This window comes from Abramis brama, assembly GCF_963993115.1.
Source record: "Abramis brama genome assembly, chromosome: 22".
Lineage (NCBI taxonomy): Eukaryota > Metazoa > Chordata > Actinopteri > Cypriniformes > Leuciscidae > Abramis > Abramis brama.
The window spans coordinates 23476791-23499686 of record NC_139984.1 but is presented as its reverse complement, the minus strand read 5'-3'; the positions used below and the strand labels follow the sequence as shown (position 1 = coordinate 23499686).

General features: G+C 37.1%; 2 protein-coding genes across 2 annotated transcripts; one reads left to right on the top strand and one right to left on the bottom strand.

The window, feature by feature from the left end:
- The first annotated feature begins 3208 nt into the window (after positions 1-3208).
- slc2a12 (solute carrier family 2 member 12) lies at positions 3209-11843 on the top strand. Its single transcript, XM_084098879.1, has 6 exons — positions 3209-3616; positions 4104-4238; positions 5035-6414; positions 7541-7663; positions 8379-8511; positions 11062-11843. Exons 2-6 carry the CDS (start codon positions 4127-4129, stop codon positions 11153-11155), a joined length of 1842 nt encoding a protein of 613 aa, XP_083955005.1. The 5' UTR covers positions 3209-3616; positions 4104-4126; the 3' UTR covers positions 11156-11843.
- A 781-nt stretch (positions 11844-12624) lies between these two features.
- tbpl1 (TBP-like 1) lies at positions 12625-18766 on the bottom strand. The gene is made up of 7 exons (XM_084098878.1): positions 18549-18766; positions 17655-17857; positions 14912-14994; positions 14723-14786; positions 14526-14629; positions 13943-14037; positions 12625-13317 (listed from the first exon to the last, which is right to left on the bottom strand). Exons 2-7 carry the CDS (start codon positions 17787-17789, stop codon positions 13238-13240), a joined length of 561 nt encoding a protein of 186 aa, XP_083955004.1. The 5' UTR covers positions 17790-17857; positions 18549-18766; the 3' UTR covers positions 12625-13237.
- Between the last annotated feature and the right edge of the window lie 4130 nt (positions 18767-22896).

The following is a 22896-nucleotide window of genomic DNA, read 5'->3' as shown; positions in this document are numbered from 1 at the left end:
ATCTATGGATTTTATTGTAGCTAAGTAAAGTATTAGCGTTGATTTGAGAGGCTAAATTGATCAAACATGTTTTACTCGCTGTTGGCTCGGCTTGCTTGGCCGTCATTTTTTTTTTTAAATGCTTCAAACATTTGTCTAAATTAGCTTAATAAAGAAATGAAATGAAAAGAAAAGAAACATAACTAACAAAACAGACATATTTTAATGGCAGTCTGCCGCTGTGAAAAAAAAAAAAAAAAAAAAACGGGCTCGGGTCGGACTCGGGCTGATAATTCTGATGAGCTGTCGGACACGGGTCGGGCTAGGGCCTGAGCGTCTCGGGCCAGGGCCGGGCTCGGGCCTTGATTTGAGGCCCGTGCAGGGCTCTAATCTGAAGATTGATATGATACATACATGCAAATATACACATAATAAAGTTATTCGATGCACCAAATTTTGTATAAACTTTTTATTTCTGTTTACTTTCAGATTTGTGTTCCATCAATGGGTTTGCATTTGCTTTGGGTTTCCAGCACGTAGGGAAGTTTGTATTTTTTATTTTTTAATTGACAATGATTGTAATGGTTTGTAAAGATTTTCACCTGCACTTAATCAGTTTAAGAAAAAAACATCTAGTCAAACTGAGTCATGTTTGTGTGCCGTTGAACTTGTCACTCTTTCATGTAATTGCAGTTCTCTGGCCAGTAGGTGGCACTATATCATCAAGATAAGCTGTTCTGGAAATGACAGGGTTTTTTTCACTGGAAAAACAAAAAACAAACATGCCTATCCTGGGATGGTGCTATTATTCTCGAAAACATGGCTTGTGAACTCATTAGCACTGCAGTACGTAATGTCTATATGTACGTCTAAATAGCTGCTACTCAGCAACTCACGCACCACAGCAAATTACATACAGTGTCTGATGACTCGAACTCAGTTTATCTGTGACAGCAGACCGACATATTACATGTCAGCTGCATTGATTCCAAACCACAAACTAACTTTCAATCAGATAAAACATAATGTATTCATACATAGGCCAACATTATGTTTATTATATGTTTAGATATTATTATAACCTATTAATTATGTAATGACATATAAACTGTAAATTATATGTGAATTTAAGTAAATTTGCCCACAGTGAATATCCATTTCATGGTAGATTTATATTCTAATATGTAGTAGCTAGTGTAAATTATTCGTTAGAATAGCATTTGCATCTAGGCTAAATAAATTATCATGAAGGGTATTCTGTTATCAAGTGTTTTATATTCCATTAGGCCGAGGTGGGGCGGTTGCATAATATAGCCATTATGTTAAGACTGTGTCTTATACTATGTATGACCAACTAGCCTTGAGTCAAGGGGCAATCAATCTTACTTTGTAGTATCAAATTAGACCAATCTACGTTTTTATATAACTGACTTGAAACAGTTATGAACATAAAGAAAAAAATGTGATGTTGTAAGACTAGCATGGGGCCAGTTGCATAAGAGTCTTAAAGGTGATGATACACAGGGCAACTTTTTGAGCAATGTTGCTGGGAAATGTTGCCATCAATGAGCAACCAGATGAGACACAGGGCCCACGACCGATCTAAATTATCCAGATATAAATGTATTGCCTATTTTCAATGGGAAAGTGCCCAAGCAACAATCGCTCAGCAAGATTGCTCAAAAAGTTGCCCTGTGTATCATCACCTTTAAGTTAGTCATCAATATTTTTTCTTTAAGACTGTTCAACTGTTTCAAGTCATAAAAACGTATATTGGTCTAATTTGATTATGAATTTGAAAAGTAAGACTGATTAGCCTACCTCTAACTAACTGCTAGCTGTTCATAGCCTAGTTCTAAAGACATAATGGCTATATGCAACTGGCCCCTGATGTAACACAAATTACGATATAAATTAGGTAAGAATTAAAAAGCAGAAAAAAACTAGTTTAAATTGTGCAACATAAAATAACTTGAGGCGGTAGGTTGTGAACACCTCAGAGCTGTGGAGCCACGGAATTGTACGCCCTTGTTCATATGTCAATCAACTGAGTCAGCTTTCTTATTCAAATACACAGTTGTCCGACTCAAAAAACTGGTTCAAGAAACCAATGCGACGAATACGTAAGAAACTGGTCCATGACAGCTTTGTATGCGTGTTGATAAAGCTGTCCTACAATCGAGTCATCATACCCGTATTTTATTACATTTCTGCTATTCTGCTAAACATTGACGTACGCCATTACGTTGGTTTGGCGGTAATAAAAAGCAGTTTGTTTTTGTTTTTAGGAAGAATATAACTTTAAATGATGTTTTATTAACAAAGTTCGGGAGTCACATTCAGATAATTAACACGAGTGGAGAGCACTCAGCAATCAATGATAAGAGATGTATTCAGCAGTCTCACCTCAATTCGCTTACAGTTTAGCAGCATCCCTCCACTTCTCCACACTTCTAGTCCTAACAATTTACATACGGGGGGAATACTCCCCCTAGACAGCACGCCAAATACGCATTAAACTTTACTCCCTCTAATTGTATGTAAGTGTGAACTCGTGAACTAACTTACAGAACCTACAGAGAAAGTTCTTGTGTGGTTTCCAAAATAACCAAACAGAAACCATATGGCAGCGTTACTGTTTTGCTCACTTTGCTGGGATTAGGCCTACGCCAATTCCAGGTTCAGCAAATGTTCTACGCCACGGTAGGCTATCTGATTCTGCAGGGATTTTTAAATCATATTTAAGGTTATTTAGGACCTGGCAAATAAAATTAATACCACGTGGGCGATATCCCGTTAAAGGTGATATTGATTTTAACTGCACTTTTTTTGTGACAGTTGCCCTGAAACTGGTTTTCTGTTAATAATAATAATAATAAAAACATCCTAAACTGTAAAATTACTGTAAAAACTCTATTTAAATAGGTCATATTTATAGTTCAAATACAGGTTTTGACAAATGAATGAATAAATAAATAAACCGTGCTATGCATTTCAGCCTTTAAACATTTTTTTTAAGAAAAAGGATGAGTCAAAATTATGGATGAAATTTTGCTGTGGACTGAATGAAAATGCAAATTCACTCTAATAAGTGGCGTTTATGGAACAGCAGATAACACACTGGTAACTGTGGTAACTGTAACACATCCCCTCTCTATACAAACAAAGCAGCTGCGCTTAGAATGGCGAATTTCAGTTTTTTTGAACCGGTTCATTGATTCATGGAAAAGATTCAATCTAAAGGAACTGAACTCCGACTCCTGAAAAAATCGGGCACCGCAACAGCTGCTGACAACATGCGTTCGTAATGTGTGTGTGGGTCACCACCACATCGTTAAGTTCAAACTATTATGTAAAAAAATGAATGTCATAGTGTAATAATGGATCATTTATTAACACAGCCCAGTCAGAGCTGCTTAGTTCTCCAACCCCGTCTGCTTACTTGACACTTTCAGTCTCGCTGTTTTGCATTGGTTATAGTGTAGGCGGAGTTTAAGTCACTGCTGCTTCCAAAACAAGAAACGTGTATCGGTATCGACACAAGGACAGAGAAGTTACTGCCTGCCACCCAGGAGGAGAGAGCCGAAGAGCTGCAATGATTTCATAGACAGCAGTCCCCATTTTTGATGTTAAAGAGGTAACGGACGCGTTAAAACGCGAACGCACTGTTTGAATGATATTGAGCTTTTACTTGTTGATCTGTTCCTAGAGCAATGGCATTGAGAAATCCAAGATGGTCAATGGCTGTACATTCCTGTTTGGGACATGCTGTAACAAATGTGTTAAGAGCAGTAACTTAAATAAGTTATTGATGCATGTTGTGCTGCTCCCATTGGTGGCTTTGTTAGTCAGTATTAGCTTCCATGAACTAGAGAACTAATTTGTGTTTATTAGGAGTTCTCCAATGGTTATTTGCATGCTGATTAGTGATATATTTAAGAGACAGACTATGTTTGAAATGTTTCTATTGGTCCAATCCCAAATTAATACCTCCAGTGTTATGGATGTGTCATGGTAGAGGTCTAAATTAGTTTCCTCAGTATCCTTTTTCATTGTTAATATGAAAACTATTTATTATGAACCTATTGGTAAATAATATTTTTTTTTCTGTCTACCTACTGTAGTTGCCCCACAACCCTTTAAGAACATGGAAGCATCTGAAGAGTCCATAAGAATGACTTCTGACCCCCAGAGCAAAACATTTCTACAGAGTCCAGATACACACATACATCTAGAGAAAAGCCCATCTGCAAAACCAGGTAAGTATTACTTATAACAGTTAACAGAAGAAAAAAAAAAGTCCAGTGTTTTTAGTTTTTGATGTCAAAATCTGTGCGTGCAGTCAAACTTTTGGCACATGGCAAAATAGGCAGGATGCTAGCCATCCATCTTTGACATTTTCAAATTTCCTGTTCTTTTGATATTACTGATTAATTTGGTAATCTGTTAGAATTAGAAATCTTTCACATGTAAGCTTCATAAATTGATTGTAAATGATAAGATGCACCTAGAACATGTTGACTTAGTTATGCAACAGTTATGTAATCCAAATCATAACTAATGGAACGCCATTGTCACTGTACATATCTTGCAACAGCTGTGATGTTGTAATCAATCAGTCATATATAGTCAAATAATTATAGTTTGATAGTCAGTTATATTGTAGCTAATTATAGGTGATTACTGTGCATTTATCCAGAATGATTATAGAGTCTGCAACAAAGCAATTCATACGCTTGCTAGTGCTTACTGTATAACTGTTTGTAGGACATTATGAAACAAACCTCATAAAGGAAAGCCATGTGTTTGAGTATAGGGATTGCAGTAAACGAAATCAGTCAAGTGATTCTGTGATGATGATTTTTGTGACATACTGTAACATTCCATATTCATGGGTTATTTTGATTGTATACTGGCACTGTTGAATCTATGTAGTAATTTGAGAGTCATATTAATGTATTAATAATAAATGCTTGTCTTATGATGCTTGCATGTGTTTATTGTACATTTCAGTGCAATCTTTTTTAAAATGTCCTCCTCTCTCTGTCTCTGTAGGTAATGGTGCAGCGCTGGTGTTGTGCTCTGTGTCTGTGGCCTGCCTGAGTGGGTTGATGATGGGTTATGAGATGAGTCTGATATCAGGAGCTTTGCTTCAACTCAGGGATGCTTTGACTCTCTCCTGCCCGGAGCAAGAGCAAGTCGTTGGGTCTCTTCTGTTTGGAGCTTTCCTCCTCTCTCTGGGTGGCGGCACCATCCTGGACCGTTACGGACGGCGGTTCTCTATCATCCTCACAGCTCTGCTGTGTGTGCTGGGCACGCTTTTGAGTGTGTGTGTGGTGTCGTTTTGGGCGCTAGTTGTCGGGCGGATGTTGGTCGGCATGGCGGTAGCGCTGTCAGGCACAGCGTCTTGCCTGTATGCGGCGGAAGTGGCACCGGCCACCTGGCGTGGACGGTGTGTGTGTGTATATGAGTTAATGGTAGTTTTAGGGATGCTGTTGGGTTTTGGACTGAGTTGGGCATTCGCAGGTGTCCCAAATGGATGGAGGTTTACGTTCGCTGGCGTACTGCTCCCTGCTTTGCTGCAAGCCAGCATCATGCCGCTGTTGCCCCAGAGTCCGCGCTTTTTGCTCGCCCAACATCGTGAGAAAGAGGCTCACGCCACTCTCCTCCGTCTCCGTGCTGGCATCGAAGGGGTAGACGCGGTGGAGGACGAACTTCAGGCGATTCTCATGGCACTGGGGGCTGAGCGCCAGCATGGCTTCCTGGACCTCTTCCGTTCCTGTGACAACATGCTTCAGAGACTACTTGTTGGCGCTGCGCTGGTTTTCTTGCAGCAGGCTACGGGACAGCCCAACATTTTGGCATACGCGTCAACTGTTCTCAGCAGTGTGGGCTTCCATGGGAACGAGGCAGCGACTCTTGCGTCCACAGGATTTGGTGTGGTTAAAGTGGGCGGGACCATTCCTGCAGTCTTTCTAGTGGACAAAGTGGGGCCTAAAGCCCTTCTGTGTGTTGGAGCCGTCATTATGACATTGTCAACGGCAACCCTGGGGGCCGTTACTATGCAGAGCCGCACACATGTTTCCAGTCTATGCAAAGGCCCCATAAATAAAGCAAACCTCACGGTACTTGGGATGGGAGATGAGATTGATATCCAGACAAACACTCCACTGGGCTTATACCAGCCTTCTAATTATGAACTTCAAACCGAGCACAAATCAGATCCTTTCCACACTAGCATTAATGACACTAAGGGCCATTGGATTTTAAACGACACTTATGATCACAGAACAGCATTGGTGGAACCTGCTGAGGGTTCTTCAAAAATTGCTCTTCAATCTCTTCATGTTAATGAGGTGTCGCCCTCTCTAAAATGGATCTCGCTGGTCAGCCTGCTGGTGTATGTAGCTGGATTCTCCATCAGCTTGGGACCAAGTAAGTGACCATTCCTGTTAAGTGACATTCCTGTTAAAGGGTTAGTTCACCCAAAAGATTAGCCCATGATTTAGTCACCCTGAAGCCATCCTAGGTGTATATGGCATTCTTCTTTCAGACGAATACAATCGGAGTTATATTATAAAATCTGAAGCCCAAAAAAGTGCATCCATCCATGATAAAAATACTCCACACGTCTCCGGGGGGGTTAATAAAGGCCTTCTGAAGCGAAGCCATGGGTTTTTGTCAGAAAAATAGCCATATTTATAACTTTATGATCTAAAATAACTAGCTTCCGGCAGACGACCGTACGCATACTACGCAAGTCGTATTGTGCCACAAGATTAACCCATGTATGCATGCATGTATGACATAGGATGTAGTAGTATCATAAGCTTAGTCGACTCTCGCTGTTTAAACAAATAAGGCTGTGCAACAAACTGAATTTAAAAAAAAATTATTCTGTCATCATTTAATCATCCTCATGTTATTCCAAACCAATATGACTGATTTTCGTCTGTGGATCGCAAAAGGGAAAAGTCAGATTTGTGAATGAATCATTCAGACCAAGTCATTAAAAAAAGTTCAACCTCAAGAGAGTGATTTGTTACTACTCTCATCTCTTAACTGTTGTGATCGGATCATTGAATCAGTGAGTTGAAACTCAAGAATCATATCAAACCCGATTTGTTAAACAAATCATTCAGACTGATTTATTGAAAAGTTCAACCTCAATAGAATGATTCAATCATGAATTGGACATCGCTACTACTCTTGAATCAGTGAGCTGAACTTGATCAGCTCAATTTGTGAACGAAACATTCAAACTGATTCATTAAAAAGAGGGATTCTGTCATGGATCTTCAGTCACAATTCACTTCCATTACAATATATTGAAAAGATTTGGGATATTCTTCAAAACTGTTCCTTTTGTGTTCTATAGAAGAAAGGAAGTCATACAGGTTTGGAAAAACAGATGGATGAGTAAAAGATTTTTTTATTATTATTATTTATTTTTTTAGGTTTTAATTAGTCTTTTAATTATGTTGCACATTTAAAATTTTAATAAGCTGTTCTTTCATTCTCTTACTTTTTAACCAAACTTATTTCTGCCATCTTTCTCCAGTGGTTCATGTGGTTTTGAGTGCGATCTTCCCGACTGGCATCCGTGGAAAGGCTGTGTCCGTCATCTCTGCTTTTAACTGGGCCACAAATTTACTCATTTCAATGACCTTCCTTACCATGACAGGTAACAAACACACATGCACAAGTTCATTTAGAGTTAATTTAGCCATAGATCATTAACTACTGTGACAAGGTAAAAAGTGTTGTTTTGATTCGGGTTACTATTCTGGAAAAACAGTGGATCAATTATTATTGTTAGAATTTAACCCATCATGTTGTTCCCATAACCTTCAAGCATTACTTTAGATAGGTAGATAGGTAGATAGATAGATAGATAGATAGATAGATAGATAGATAGATAGATAGATAGATAGATAGATAGATTTACTCACCCTCAAGTTGTTCCAAACCTATGAGTTTCTTTCTTCTGTTGAACACAAAAGATATTTTGAAGAATGTTGGTAAGCTGACAGTTGCATAGTAGGGAAAAAAATACTATGGAAGTCAATGGCTAACTGTCTGGTTACTGACATTCTTTAAATTATCTTCTTTTGTGTTCAACAGAAGAAAGAAACTCCATATATCATCAGACTGTAGACTAATTTGTATGAAATACTGTTACTATCATACTCATTGAGGGCTGTATTAGTTCTCAGAAACTGATCGCTAAGTACGAACTGAGTTAGGATTGTGTGTTTTGAGGCAGTCTGCCAAACATTCATTTGCCACCTGTGGGGATGTTCCTGCAGAGATGGAATGAAAACACGAGAAACACAAACTTTTCCACAGAACAATAAACAAAAAAAGTTTTTTCAGAGTGTAATGTGTTGTGGTTGTAGAGAGGATCGGCCTGCCCACCGTGATCTTCTCCTATGCTGCTATGAGCTTTGTGTTGGTGGTGTTTGTGATTGTATTCGTGCCAGAGACGAAAGGCCGATCACTGGAACAGATCTCTAAGGAACTTGCCATGAAGTGAGTGACTTGCCTACTTGTTTTCAAATTAAGTTAATTAGTGACATCATTAAGGCATCACTTTTATTATTGCTCATTATATGTAATCAAATTTGCCATTGTAAGACAATCATTTATTTTAATGAATACAATTATAATTATTAAATTATTTATGTTTTATTGTAAATATAGCATATATACAATAAAACTAGGTTTAATATAGGTTTAATTTAATAATAAAATAATAAAAACTACGTTTAAGATAGGTTTAATCTTAAACCTATATGTAGAATTCAGAAACCCTTGTTATTAGCGACACCAGTGGCCGTTAAGTGAACTGCAGCTGAAACTGATTGCTCGTAATCATGCTCGCACTGGTACACAAATAACGTACAAGAAACTGAATGTAATTCAGGCCCTGATATACTTTTCTCTTCTTACCTCTTTCTGCATTTTTCTGAACATTGTGTGAGCCATAGATTTGTATACACAGATACCACATTTGTCACATGTCCGCCAACGTTTCAGATGCTGTTGTCACTCACTGTAAAAATCTTTCAAGTTTTTCAAGATGCCACTACATTGCGCAGCCTCTTTTTGTAAAAAAACACCAAGATTTAAATTCCTGATGGGATATTCTTTCACAGGTCAAAATGCTTTGTGTTTTTGTTTTGTGTATTTATATGTATTAACTTGTGGTAAATTTTTAATGTTATGTTAGCTAAGGCCTTTGCTTGTCTTTCATCTGCGGATGTCTATTGCAGATATAGATATTCATACAAGTGTATAACTATGGTTGCAGACGCACAGTCAACTTGCTCTTGAGTGTTTATTGACCGGCTTTGACCGTTCCAATATGCCAGAATGGTTACATATAGCGGCCCGTAGAAAGAGCTGCTAATGAGGAATCTATGTATATATACATCTATGGTGTAAAGCATTCATTTCCGGAAGAGAGGATCTCAGGAGTGTGCGTAACGGTCACATGCTTTTGATTTTTCCCAGCAAAAACGCCACAAGTCCTTCACATAAAAATCAGTCTACAGGCTTTTATAGACAACCTAGAAAGTCTGAGAAGTTTTGTTACAAGCTGTTCACACATTGGCAATACAAAAATTATTAATACATAAAAAATATTCTTACATATAGACATTAAATATATAATTTTTATGGTTGTCAAAATTAACGCATTCATTTTGTGATTTTTTTTTTTTCTATTTCACATATTAAAAATATTTAATGCAAGTAACGCAGCATCCGTTTTTTCTTTCTGTCATCCTCGGGCTTGTGTTACATTGTATCAGGCTCGTATCGCGAATGCTTTTAAACCATTCAAGCGCTTCAAGACACAAAAGATAACGAATGCGATAATGACATACGTCATAATGGCACGAGCTATCTTTCGTGCTTGAACGGACAAAAACGGCCAAAATGATGCCAAAATGCCCATTTTGTCGAGTATTCTTGTAAGCACAGTCTTAAATGAGTTGAATAAAGTCTTAAATGAACGTGAAGAGTTGTGAGAAACTGGGATGCGTGTCAGAAACGTGTCATGTGCGGCAGGTCTTAAAGTGACAGCAGCCTAATAAACCTGCTGCTGTCTGTCAATGTTAATCAAAGAACAAAAGAAAAAGAGAAAAACACTCACTTCTCTTGACTCAATAATGTGTGTAGCTTTAATAAGGATTCATCTATTTTTAATTTATAATTTATGGAGTGAAGAAGACTATGAAATGTTTGATAACTTTATTCAATTTCTGCATATTTCCAACCTGTTAGACCTACCTAAGGTTACATGCGTCAAAAACAATGAAAAGAAAAACTTTTTTTGTGCATTTTGGCAGGGCAAGTACAAATCTGAACCCGTCTGACTGGGGCCAATAGAAAAAATCCTTAGCGTTGAGCTCTGATATATTAAAAGCACAGCTAAATATGACATTTATTATAATGGGTTTATGAGAAGATTGTTTTAAGTTCACTTAAATTAAAAGGTGTTATATTTTTTTAAAGCCTAATAAATGTTAAAATCGACAGCTTTAAATTATACCGTAATGTTGAATGGCTATAATTAATGGCTAAAATTGCATCAGTAGCAGTACTGGTATCGGGGATACTAGCCTTCATACATAAAAAGATGTCATTAAACAAATATTTTAAATATACTGTCTTCTTTATGTTTGTACATTCATTTGGACATAAATGTGAAATTGTTACAATATAGAGATACATTAAATACTTTAATGTTAGGTGCGATTAATCACGATTAATTACAGAAAAATTTGACAACACTAATAATTGTATTTATTAAATTAAACATTCCCATAGTTTTACAAAGAAGAAGAGAGAATATCCAGAATATCACAGTGACTTATGAAACATATATTTTTTCAGCAACCTGTTCTATACCAGGTACACACCCCTTTCAGCTAAATATTTGGAAACGTGAGAATCATGTGAGAATCAAAAAATGTTCTTTTTACAATGCTTGGCATTTGCCCCACTCTGCATGCATTAGGGAGTTTATGTTCTAAGTGCATCACGTAATGATTAGACACATGTCCTGTTTTGTAGGAATCACCTGAGGAGCACACTGCTGTGTCATAGAAGAAAACATGAGACTACAGCACAACCCTCACTGGAGGAAAAAGCTCTTGCAACCATTTGACTTTTTACCTAGATGAAGAGTGAAAGAGCACAAGGATATTTGCAAGCAACACATTGTTCTCTGTGCCGTCGGACAACTTACAGGACAGCCAAATCTGTGACTACACTGATCTACTGTGTAGAAGAGATATGACTAATAAATGCTGTCATGTTGTCATTAAAGCAAACAATTTTGCTTAAGCCTTCCCATGGCATGATGGGTCAGTTGAGATGAATTTAATATGTCAATCTGATTTATTTGTATTAAGTTTTAAAAAGCATTGTAAGTAGTTTTGGACTTGGAGCTTTTATAACTCACTGTTATGAAATGTTTTGGAAGTTGTGGGTGTGCAGTCATGACTATAATCATGCCATGTCAAGTTCAAGACAAGTTCTGTGGCCCAGCCACACAGGCCTATCAGTATGCGTGTGCTGAGCACCACCATAGACAACACTCAGGTGTCACTGATACGAGATGCCTTCATGCCATCAGATTACACAAGCAATATGTAATATTACAAATGGAATTTGGTTAATTTAAAAAATGTATGTGATTTTAGTAAAAAAAAAAAAAAGAATAAAAAAAAGTGTCCTGCACCATCATTTATGCATTAATACATATGCATTAAATACATTTTTGGAAGAATTATATTAAAACACATTTTCTAATGCATATGTAAAATGCATGTAAATATAGTTATTTTTCAGAACTAGTGAGTTAAGTAAATTGATTGCATGACTTTCTTGTGGTATATGTGATTTGTTTACATTGGTGTTTTAGTGATGTGTTTCTGCGGTTGAAACACTTGTTGGGCAACTATATGAGGGATGATGCTTTTCAGTAAGTTGTACTGATGTTTATTCATGTTTTTTCATACTATAACTGTAAAAAAATTATATGATCAATAAGTTATGACAGGTTTTTTAACCCATCAAATAAGTTAATGAATTTTCAACTTTTTTTATAAGTTATACAAGAATCAACTAATTTTTTTAAAGTCGGTTTAATGTAATTTAAGTTGAAATGTCTGAAACATCCTAAAAATTTAAGGCAGCAACTTTTTTTTTTTTTTTACAGTGTAGTAGAAAACAGGATCAAATGATCAGTTTACTCAGTTTAAGCTGAGGCGTCATGACACAAGAGATTCAAAACAATGTTTTTTTCTTCTAAATACATTTGACAACTTGAAACTTCAGATTTTTTTTTTTTTTGGTCGCTTATAACCACGTTTTATACGGCCTTTGCGACTTTTGAGTGATTTCCATGTCACAGAGATAAAATATGAACAGGCCTAACTGTGCTAATTGTGAGGAAAATCTGAAGAATGGATATAAACATAAAATGAAACCATAATCAAATTTGCAAGTTACTAAAACAGTTGCAGTAGATATGCAGGACTTTGTGAATGACCTGTGGGCTTAAATATGAGTAATGCTGGTATATTCCTCTTGACAAGACACAGACACACAAAAATGAGTGACAATTATGACTTAATATAGGGGTTATTTTTTATTTTGTTTATTATAAAATACAAAAGTTTTCACATATTACATAAACATATGGACCAAAGTTTTCCTTAACAACCCAGAGTGTTCTTGTCCACAGCATACAACAGATATACATCTCCTGCTGTTTAAATGTGAAGTGTTTGCCCTTTAACCTCTTGCTTCTGACTTAAAGTATCATTAAATGAGCCGTGAAGACATCGCTAGAATCAATTTAGTTAAAATTTCCAAGAAGTTTCAGTAAAATGTAATCTTTAAAAGTCACTGCCTGCCAGTTTTTACTTTGGTGTCCATGCATTATAATACAATTAATTCAAGTGTTTATAACTACACAATGCCAGCAACACAATGTCAATGCACTAATGGTCCTCTTCTGAGTTTTAAGAGGTCGTCTGTAATTTGTCATGGGGTCAGAACACCAGTCAACGTTCAAAGGCATGACTCTGAAAACACACGACCTAGACCCGCTTGGACGTGAAATGGCAAAAGCTGCCTTGGAGACACATACAGTACAACAGTTACAAGCCTTAAAACATTCAATGATAAGGTGCTTTTAATTTCAAACCGGTGCCTACGTGTGTGTTTGTGTGTGTGTGGTTTATGACAGTGTTTTTCGACACTCAAACAAAAGAGGATAAATCTGCTCCACGGCAGATGCCACAGTCTGAACATTTGGTCCTAGAGAGAGGGAAAATGGTCATTAACAATCAAATCCAACATTAGTTCAGCTTGTCTTTATGCTAAACACAAGAAAGCAGGTGGTCACACCACAATCTAAATTGTGTAAATGTTAACATGAAAAAAATCATGAAATTATTCTTAAATACCAAACTCTAAACTCTTAAGTACATGGAAGCTGAACTGTCTTTATAAATATTAAGATAATATATTATTATTAAGTAAAAAATCGTATAAATAAATAAAATGTAGCTGAAAATATAATTTAAATGATACCTTCTGCGCTTATAACAACATTTAGTCTCAATAAACACATTTACTCAAGACTCCAGAGCCTCATGTTTGCTCATTTTCAGACCTTCACAGTCATGAATCCTGCGGGCTGTCTTTAATATAATGTGGCTAAATAATCTAGGAATAATCCTTCAAATATGTGACTAATGCAATAATCTGTATGAAAAGGCACTGAAAAGGTGAGAATTCACTGAGAAGTCGTTACTTACCGAGGGCTGGCATTGTATTAAAAGGATCTTCAACTGTCTAGATTTTTTGCAGTACATTCCAGACAAAACCCTGATTACGGTAGATAAAATGATACTGAGTGAAAGGTGTGTGAGTGATTTACCTGTAACAGTGATACTGCCTGTGGAAAACACCTGCACTGTACTCCTGAGGTTTTTGATTCTGTATGTCGCAGCAGGATGGATCTCGGGTTCATAGCTAAAAATACATACAGACACAAACATAGTGATGAGAGAGCCCTGCAATCCAGCTGCAGGAGAACATGTGAGATCGCTCATACCGCTGCATACACCATTTCACCACTAGAGAGCACTGTTCCCTTTTTTAGGCTCTAAGCCGGTGTTAACATCCATCTCTCGTGATCTGATCGCAAGTGGTCAGAGGAGGCACATTAATGTTCACAGCTGGTATTAACATGCATCTCAAATGTGTCTCCTGTGACCACTTGTGACTGAATTTTATAGAGAGGAAGGTCTCCAATTTCATCACTACTTTCATCACTTATGGTTTAAACCTGACCATTTGTCAGTTCAGCCCAAAACATATGTTAATACCAAATCAACAGGCATAAAGCACAAAGTGTATGTCTAAGAAGCCAGTCTGTTGTCTCTAATACTGACTATTAAAAAACATGGGTATTATGATCAATTGTATGTGTAGATGGAGAACACCCTGGGAGGTCTTACCTGGCAATGGGCCGATTATTTTTAGTGAACTCAATGAGACGGATTTGAAAAGGCAGGGAGCACACAGCCAGCACGTTGACAACCTTAAACTCCGAGAACCTCACCTGCAGATGAGAAAATACATTTTTAATCATCATTCAGAAGATCTACAAAGCAGTTTACAACATTTTCAAGTAGCTATTAATCCATTTAGACACCTTGAATCCAATCTTCTGCAGACAGCGGGCCAAACGGCGAGCACCCAGTTTGGCTTCCTCCTCACTAAACAGAAATAAACAAACAAGAAATTTACCAAACAGTCTCTTAGAAGACAACTGCAATTTTAGAAGTAGCACAAACAACTCTTCCAGCAGTTCTGAGAATTGAAAAGGAGATTTTATTGGGACCTTGTTGCTCCAGTGCAAATAATTTTCCCTGATGACCATATAGAGGCAGTGATACGTGGTTTTCGCAGCTTCATCAGGACTTTCTGGAAAAACATCCACAGAACATAAGCAACAACAAGTGTTAATGATTGGCCATATCCTGATTATTACTGCTGATACTGACTGTCTCAGGCAAAGGGTGAAAACAACGCTGATGCCACTTTCCATGAATTGTGTACATGCTAGTGTCCTATTACAACTTTAGAGGAACAAAATGTATGTTTTTGTAGTTATGCAAAACTACTAGCCTAGACATGTTAAAACTATTACGTAACAGAACAGACATGATAGTCTTCAAAGAAAAAAATTATAACAACAACAAGTAGGACTCTTCTTACGACATGGCAGCTCATTCTGTTATTCAATTTTTACACAAATTGTTACTTTAACCGTATTGTTCATCAAGCACAATTCATCTCTATTACGTATTCTAAGAAAAATTCTCAAACAAACATTTTGTCTTTAATTTAAGGGAACACATCTCATGTTGGCAAGAAGGTAACTGACTATTTGATGAACAAAAATTGTTTCAGGCCCTGTTAACGCGGTTACTAATGGTTCCATGCTAATGTACAGACCCTTTCCAAAAAATTAGAATATCATGGAAAAGTTTATTTATTTCCATAATTCCATTCATAACGTTAAACTTCCATAGATTATAGATTCAGGGCCCACAACTTAAAGGTAGGGTAGGTAGGATTTTTCAAAAAAAAAAAAACATTCCAAATTTGTTTAAACTGTCTTTATATACCAATACATAATTAAAATATAAGTACTCTGAAAAAGAGAATATAAAAATCGAGTGTCTGTAGACCTCTCACGACTGTTGTAAACACAGCTAATTATTTCCATTCACTCCACCCCCTCCCTTCTGGGCTCCTTCCAAAGCCACGCCCCCAAAACACATGAACGCGCGACGCCAAATGCTCAGGCTCAGGAAGACGCATTTATTTACCTGAGACGAGTGCAGAGGAAGGAGCGCAGTGCATGCAGTGACATCATGTCAGAATCACATGTAATAAAATACCTAACTTTATCACTATAATATAAACAAATAAGATGGCTTTTAGTACTCACTATCAAGCTAGCATATCGATACTGGTAAAGTTTAAAATATATTTTGCTGGATTCGGTAACAAGCTATATTTAGGCTATAGTAACGAGCTATATTTATAAGGCAAAGCTAAAAACAGGTTGCATTGATGCACGTTTTTCCATTACCATCAGTTACACTGTGATGAAGGTGAATTTCGTGTAAGAGTCATAACATATACGGTGTTTTGCATGTAAGAGTTTACATGATGAAAACATTGTTGACTCTGATGAGGACTAACGTTACACTCCGGTGACAAGTACTGCATCGTCGGTTCAAGAACAGGTCCGGGGTCGAGGGCGAAGCAGAGGAGGTCGTTCAAGAGTGCGGGCAACCAGGGTCCGAGGAAGTAGTTTTTGCCTTGTTCGCCTTCGCTGACTGCATATGCAGGTGCTTTGAATTTTGAATGCTCTTTTTCTCTGCCATAATTTTACTCTTCGTAGGTTCCGCGCCTCTCTTGCACTCCCCTCAAATCAAACGGGTGTGCGCACATATGGGCAGATCTAGCAACAGTGGTGGTAGCCTTGGTTGCGAGAGTGAGTGACAGTCGCCCAAACCAATCAATTGTTTCGTCCCGGATGGAAATAATGAGCTGTGTTTATTGCAGATTAAAAGGTCTACAGTCATTCGATTTTTAAACTCTCTTTTTCAGAGCACTTACATTTTAATTATGTATTGGTATAAGAAGACAGTTTAAACAAATTTGAAAAAAAGTTTTTTATAAAAATCCTACCTACCCTACCTTTAAACGATTTCAAGTATTAGGTTGTTTATTTGTACATAATTTGGGCTTCCAGATTTTCCAGACGAAAACAGGATTTCAAAAAATTAGAATATTACATGAAATCACACAGTAATTACACAGTGATACCATGGTCATTGAACCAGGTTTTGGTTATTTTGGCAGTGTGGGCAGGTGCAAATCCTGCTGGAAAATGAAGTCAGCATCTCCATATAGCTTGTCTGCTGAAGGAAGCATGAAGTGCTCTGAAAATGTCCTGGTAGACGGCTGCGTTGAGTGGACAGCACAGTGGACCAACACCAGCCGATGACATGGCTCCCCAACACAGACTGTGGAAACTTCACACTGGACTTCAAGCATCTTGGATTGTGTGCCTCTCCATTCTTCCTCCAGACTCTGGGACCTTGGTTTCCAAATGAGATGCAAAATTTGCTCTCATCAGAAAAGAGGACTTTGGTCCACTGTGCTTTATTAAATCCAGAGTCAACGCAGCCGTCCACCAGGACATTTTCAGAGCACTTCATGCTTCCTTCATTTTCCAGCAGGATTTGCACCTGCCCACACTGCCAAAAGAACCAAAACCTGGTTCAATGACCATGGTATCACTGTGTAATTACTGTGTGATTTCATGTAATATTCTAATTTTTTGAAATCCTGTTTTCGTGGGTTTTATGAACTGGAAGCCCAAATTATGTACAAATAAACAACTAAATACTTGAAATCGTTTAAGTTGTGGGCCCTGAATCTATAATCTATGGAAGTTTAACATTTTGAATGGAATTATGGAAATAAATAAACTTTTCCATGATATTCTAATTTTTTGGAAAGGGTCTGTATATGATCTAAAACATCTGACTGTCTAGACTTACTCCCACTTCAGGCTTGTAGATGACATTAGTCCCCTCTAGGCCGATGGTACGCAGGTTTAGATGGCACCTGGTTCTGAAGACAGATACGACATTGGTAATGATGATATCAAGCGCCACATCGTTACTGGGTTCCATGGAGCCGCTGTAGATGTTTTAGGCTTGACAACCCCTTTACAGATGCATGTCACGTTACAAAACACAACCTGCAGAACACATAAACATGTTGTTATACATTATATGTAGAATTTAGCTGAATCTAACTTATGAAGTTACATGTCTTAGATGGCGGAAACCAAAGGCTTCTAGGTTTAAAACCCACAATAGATGGTGATTCATTAACTAAGACCATTGTCCCCAAAACAAAGGCACTTAACCACAGCTTTTCCATGGGGAATGATCCCTGTAATAAATACACTGTGAGTCACTTTGGATAAAAAACATTTGTTATGCACTAAAGTGGAAAAGGGAACCATGCAAATTTAGCTGCCTAGCTACTTAATGCAAATCAGCCAATTAGTTTACATCTTCAACTTTATTTTTAACGTAAAATTAAGGTGCCCACAAAGCACTGGCACGGAGATCACATGACAAAACAATACGCCATGCCATGGTCATATTTTTATCTCAGCCCCATTTATTCATTCATTCAATAAACACATTTATACAAAGCAACGCGTTCAATTCATCAGTAACGTTAAGAGACAATAACATTAAACGTGGATGCTAGCTGTTTCAGCTCAAAGAGTAAATAACAGAGCAGCGCTGTTGCAAATAAAACATTGTAGATTAATATCCACGCAAAAGTGATTATTAATAAGGTTTAACAACACAGAGAGTTTTAGTTAATTGCTAAATAAATAGCAAACAGATTAAGCTAATAAAACTTTCACTTACTTGAGTGATATTGGGCGCTAAAATGGTGTGTCCGAGAAAATGTTCAGCTATAATGTGGTAAAACGTTTTTAAAACAATTCTATGAATGTTTAAAAATCTATATTAATAAAATGAATGGTTGGGGAAAGCACCAAAAGTAAACAAAAGCGTCAACACACATACAACAGTCAACCGGCGATTGTTGTCAAGGATGCCTTAGTTCCTGCGCGAGATGAGAAACTGTCGATTTCACACGCTACAGCGCCTCCAAACGGATGGGAGGAGAACAGCGACATCATTTAAAAGTGTGTAGAGTAGACCATACATTTCCTTAATTACTCACAGACTATTTATGAACATAAACATTATTTTGTGCCAATAGTAGAGTTTAAATATTTTAAAGCTTTATCGTGTTATTGAATTTAATACATAAATTCAAAGGGTTAAAATACCCCTCTCTTAAAGGGATAGTTCACCCAAAAATGAAAATTCTGTCATTGTTTACTAACCCTAAAGTTGTTCCAAACCTGTATGAATTTCTTTCTTCTGCTGAACACAAACAAAGATATTTTGAAGAATGTCGGTAACTAAACAGTTGATGGACTCCATTGTCTTTCATAGTATTTTTTTTTCTCCATACTGGTCAATTGGGTCCATCAACGGTTTGGTTATCCATATTCTTTAAAATATCTTCTTTTGTTTTCAGCAGAAGAAAGAAACTCATACAGGTTTGAAACAACTTGAGGGTTAGTAAACAATGACAGAATTTTCATTTTTGGGTGAACTATCCCTTTAATTGTGAGACATGTGACAAAATGTATCAAACTTAATCCGCTGTTAGTTTTTTAAATAGCAACATTTCCACCAGAACTTAATTCTTTCAAATTTAATACATTTGATAGATTCAAATTTAATACATTTGAAAATAGATTACAATAAACAAAATAAAATGTATCTTTAAAAAACTTTACTTATATGTCCTAAACTAAAACGATAAAACAAAGAGATTTTTAATAACATTTTTAAATAGCCTAAGATTTTATGTTTTGTCCAGATATACTTTTGTTTTTAAATCAGGCAAAATCAAAGTCAGCTTTCATTCTAATGGTCCTCTTTCCATTTAACCTGCTGTTTAACACCACCACCACAAAGAAACAGGTAACTTTTATAGTTTAAAAAAATTATCATTTTAAGTTTCTGTGCTTTTTTTCAATGTCACAATCTTTATGTCAACTCCATCACGCTGTTTTTATAACTACTCTAAAAATGGCAGCTGCATTTAATATATGGATGACATATAAAAATCGTTTGACACTTTTTTGAATCTGACGTTGTTGAACCATATTAAGTGATAGACAATGAGAAACACATTTTGTAAAGAATTGAAAGAAGCAGGAGTTTGCACCCCAACATATGTGAATTCCTTCGAACATGTTGAACTAATTAATCCAAAATAATTGCTTGATACATAAACACTCGCTTACTGTCTTCTCTATACTTAGTGACAATTTTACATTGGACATCTGTCCGTGAGCCCGAAAGAATCGTCCAGCATTGCATTGTGTCCGACACCCTTTTTTTATTTTCTGAGATATTATTCACAGCTTTCCACTGCTGTGTTTATTTTGTCCTGTCTCAGGTCCAGGTTTAAGGGGGTCAGCAGCTTTTGTCTGAAGTGGACACATCTGGACAGAATGCATTTTTAGCGTTTTTTTTTTTTTTTTTTTTTTTTGTGGTTTCTGGAAAGGTAACCGCAGAATTGAAGTAGCCACTCTGGCATGACTAGGAGAAAAGGATATAACTAAGGGTTTTCAGCTGTCAGTGCTTTTAATGAATGAACTCTTGACGCCTATATTACATGCTGAACCAACCTCAGATAAAGTCTTGATTTATACGATAGCCTACGATGCTATCAGTAAGGTCCCTGGAAGAAATGCGATTTTACTTTCATCTGTCCCTGTTTTTTCATTCCAACGTGTTTACAGAGCCATTCTGATTTTACTAATTTGGGCTCGCTTGAACTCTAAGACCCTTGACTCCAAGTCCAAACTGGATGTTTCCCAAGCAAAACAGCACAATAGCTTCAGAGTGATTCAGTGCTGTTGTTTGGTTCCTCCTTGGTTACCAGATAGGCTTTGTGAAATCTCAAGGGCCTCTCTGGCAGAAATATACTGAAGTAAATAAAATAAATTGTGTGTGGAAAGCCCTGTAGAGATGTCCAGAGCTGTTTACTATAAAGCCTGAGATTTAAAGCAGGTTATGGCAGTGTCAGACCACAAGCGATGTCCACCGCGCCCCCTGCCGCACTGCAACTTCAGAGAACTTAAGTGTGTTTATAGACTATAAAATAGACTTTAGCATCATTGAAATTCTCTTCCTGAGAGAAATAATGCACTGTTCATTAAGATAGAAGATACATAAACAGACAGAACAGGCAGAGTAAACACATTCTCCATCACTCCCTTGCTCTTCCGTGAGCCCGACCACCAAGATCCTCTCGGATCTTCTGTCCTCCTATCCGCTCATCTTTTGGATGGGGAAAAAAAAAACCAGCCGTGGCTTTTACTCCAGTCGATTCGAGAACCATCATTCTTGTTTACTGTGCTGGAGGTCAGAAAAAGGAAGTGCTATCGCTGTTATCTCCTCTGCCAAACAGCACAAACAAGGCTCACTGGCTTAATACCAGCATCAAGCACCATTTGCATATTGTGCTAGTAAAGAGGACGTCCACGATCGCTCAGAACTCGGGTCGGAGGTTAAGAAAGGGTCGGATCTGTTGGAAAGTGTTTGGGGTTAGATGAGGGGCATTGGACGGCGTACGCTTGCAGGAGGATGTGAGTTCTGGAACCCTTTAGAACCCTTGTAAAAGTAAAATCAAACGCATCTGGGCGACTCTTTGTCTAGTTTGAAGACAGAGACGCTGAAACGCCATGTCATATTAAACATTGTTTGTGCGGTTGGATGTGCTGCTGAGGTAATGAGGGTGATTTGTAAACAAGGAGGGGTGGAGCATGACCTCCACTCTGTGTTTACATTGGGCAGAAAACACAGGAACCAAACACTGGGATTGTTGAGCTACAGTAATGCATTCTGGGTAATGATACGCGTTGGGGAGCAGCCATCTCAGATATTCTCTTCTTTACACATGAAAATGTTTTTGGCCTTGTTTTTACAGCTTTATCTCAAGGGCTTTAAGGTAAATAAATGAAGTAATGTGCATAAAACCACTTACAGTAATCAGGTCTTCCTTAGGCCACCATAACAGGGATAGGCGTAGAGCAGTTTGACAGATCAAGTGGGTGAAGGTCAACCAGTAACGTGAAGTTAACATGAGGCTAGTCAGATACTTACTGTACAGTGACTGTACTTTTGGGTAGAATTTTATTTCATTTTGTATTTTATTTTATTTATGTTTTGGTTTTTATTTTAGTCTATTTTATTTTTATATATATATAATTATTTATTTATTTATTTATTTGATTCTAGGCCATACTTTACCCCAAACTGAATTCAAAAACCTTTGAAAAAATTTTTTTTAAGCAAATGTAAAAAAATAAATAAAAATTTGACAGGCAAACAAGTAAAAGAACATTATTTTGTGATAAACCTTAGCATTACAACACATTTTTCTTTACATTTTTTTAATTTCATTTAATGTTTGAAAATGTTTGACAATTTCCTACTACATTTTACCCGTTGATTTTGTGCAAATTTATACAGTACACTATAAGTCAGCCAAAATGTGATGTTTCCTGATAGCTTTTAAATAAGAAGGAATTTATGGAAAAACTTCCCATGCAGCTTTGTGAAAAATTGTCCCATAAAATCATAGAGAGCGAGACTTCTCAGATCTCTGCATCTTTATCACATCTGACAATGTAGAAAAGAGAACCATCTGAGCTGGAAGACAGTGCAGGACAAAGTGAGATAAAAAAAAGAAAGAAAGAGAAAGACACACACACCTGCTGTATGCACTGGTTTATTTTCTACAAGTGATTTAAAGTCAGTAGATTTATGCACACTAGAGTGTCTGGTGTTTCAGCACTAAGCCATAAAAAGAGAGCAGACATTGTGTGTGTGAGTGTGTGTGTGAGTGTGAGTGTGTGTGTGTGTGTGTGTGTGTGTGTGTGATAGAACAGACTCCGTCACAGCCGTAAACACAGTTCTGGGAACTTTCATATGTTTACATCATCCATTCATACCAGCTAAATCACACACAAGTTCACAAGTCAGACGATAAATGCTGTGTTCGCTTCAATTCAGTCATTTGTATAAAAATCTTCTTAATTTAAATCCCAAAATATTTACATGCTTACAAAATGTTTATTTAAAAAAAAAAAAAAATTAATAAAAATTTAAATAAATGCAT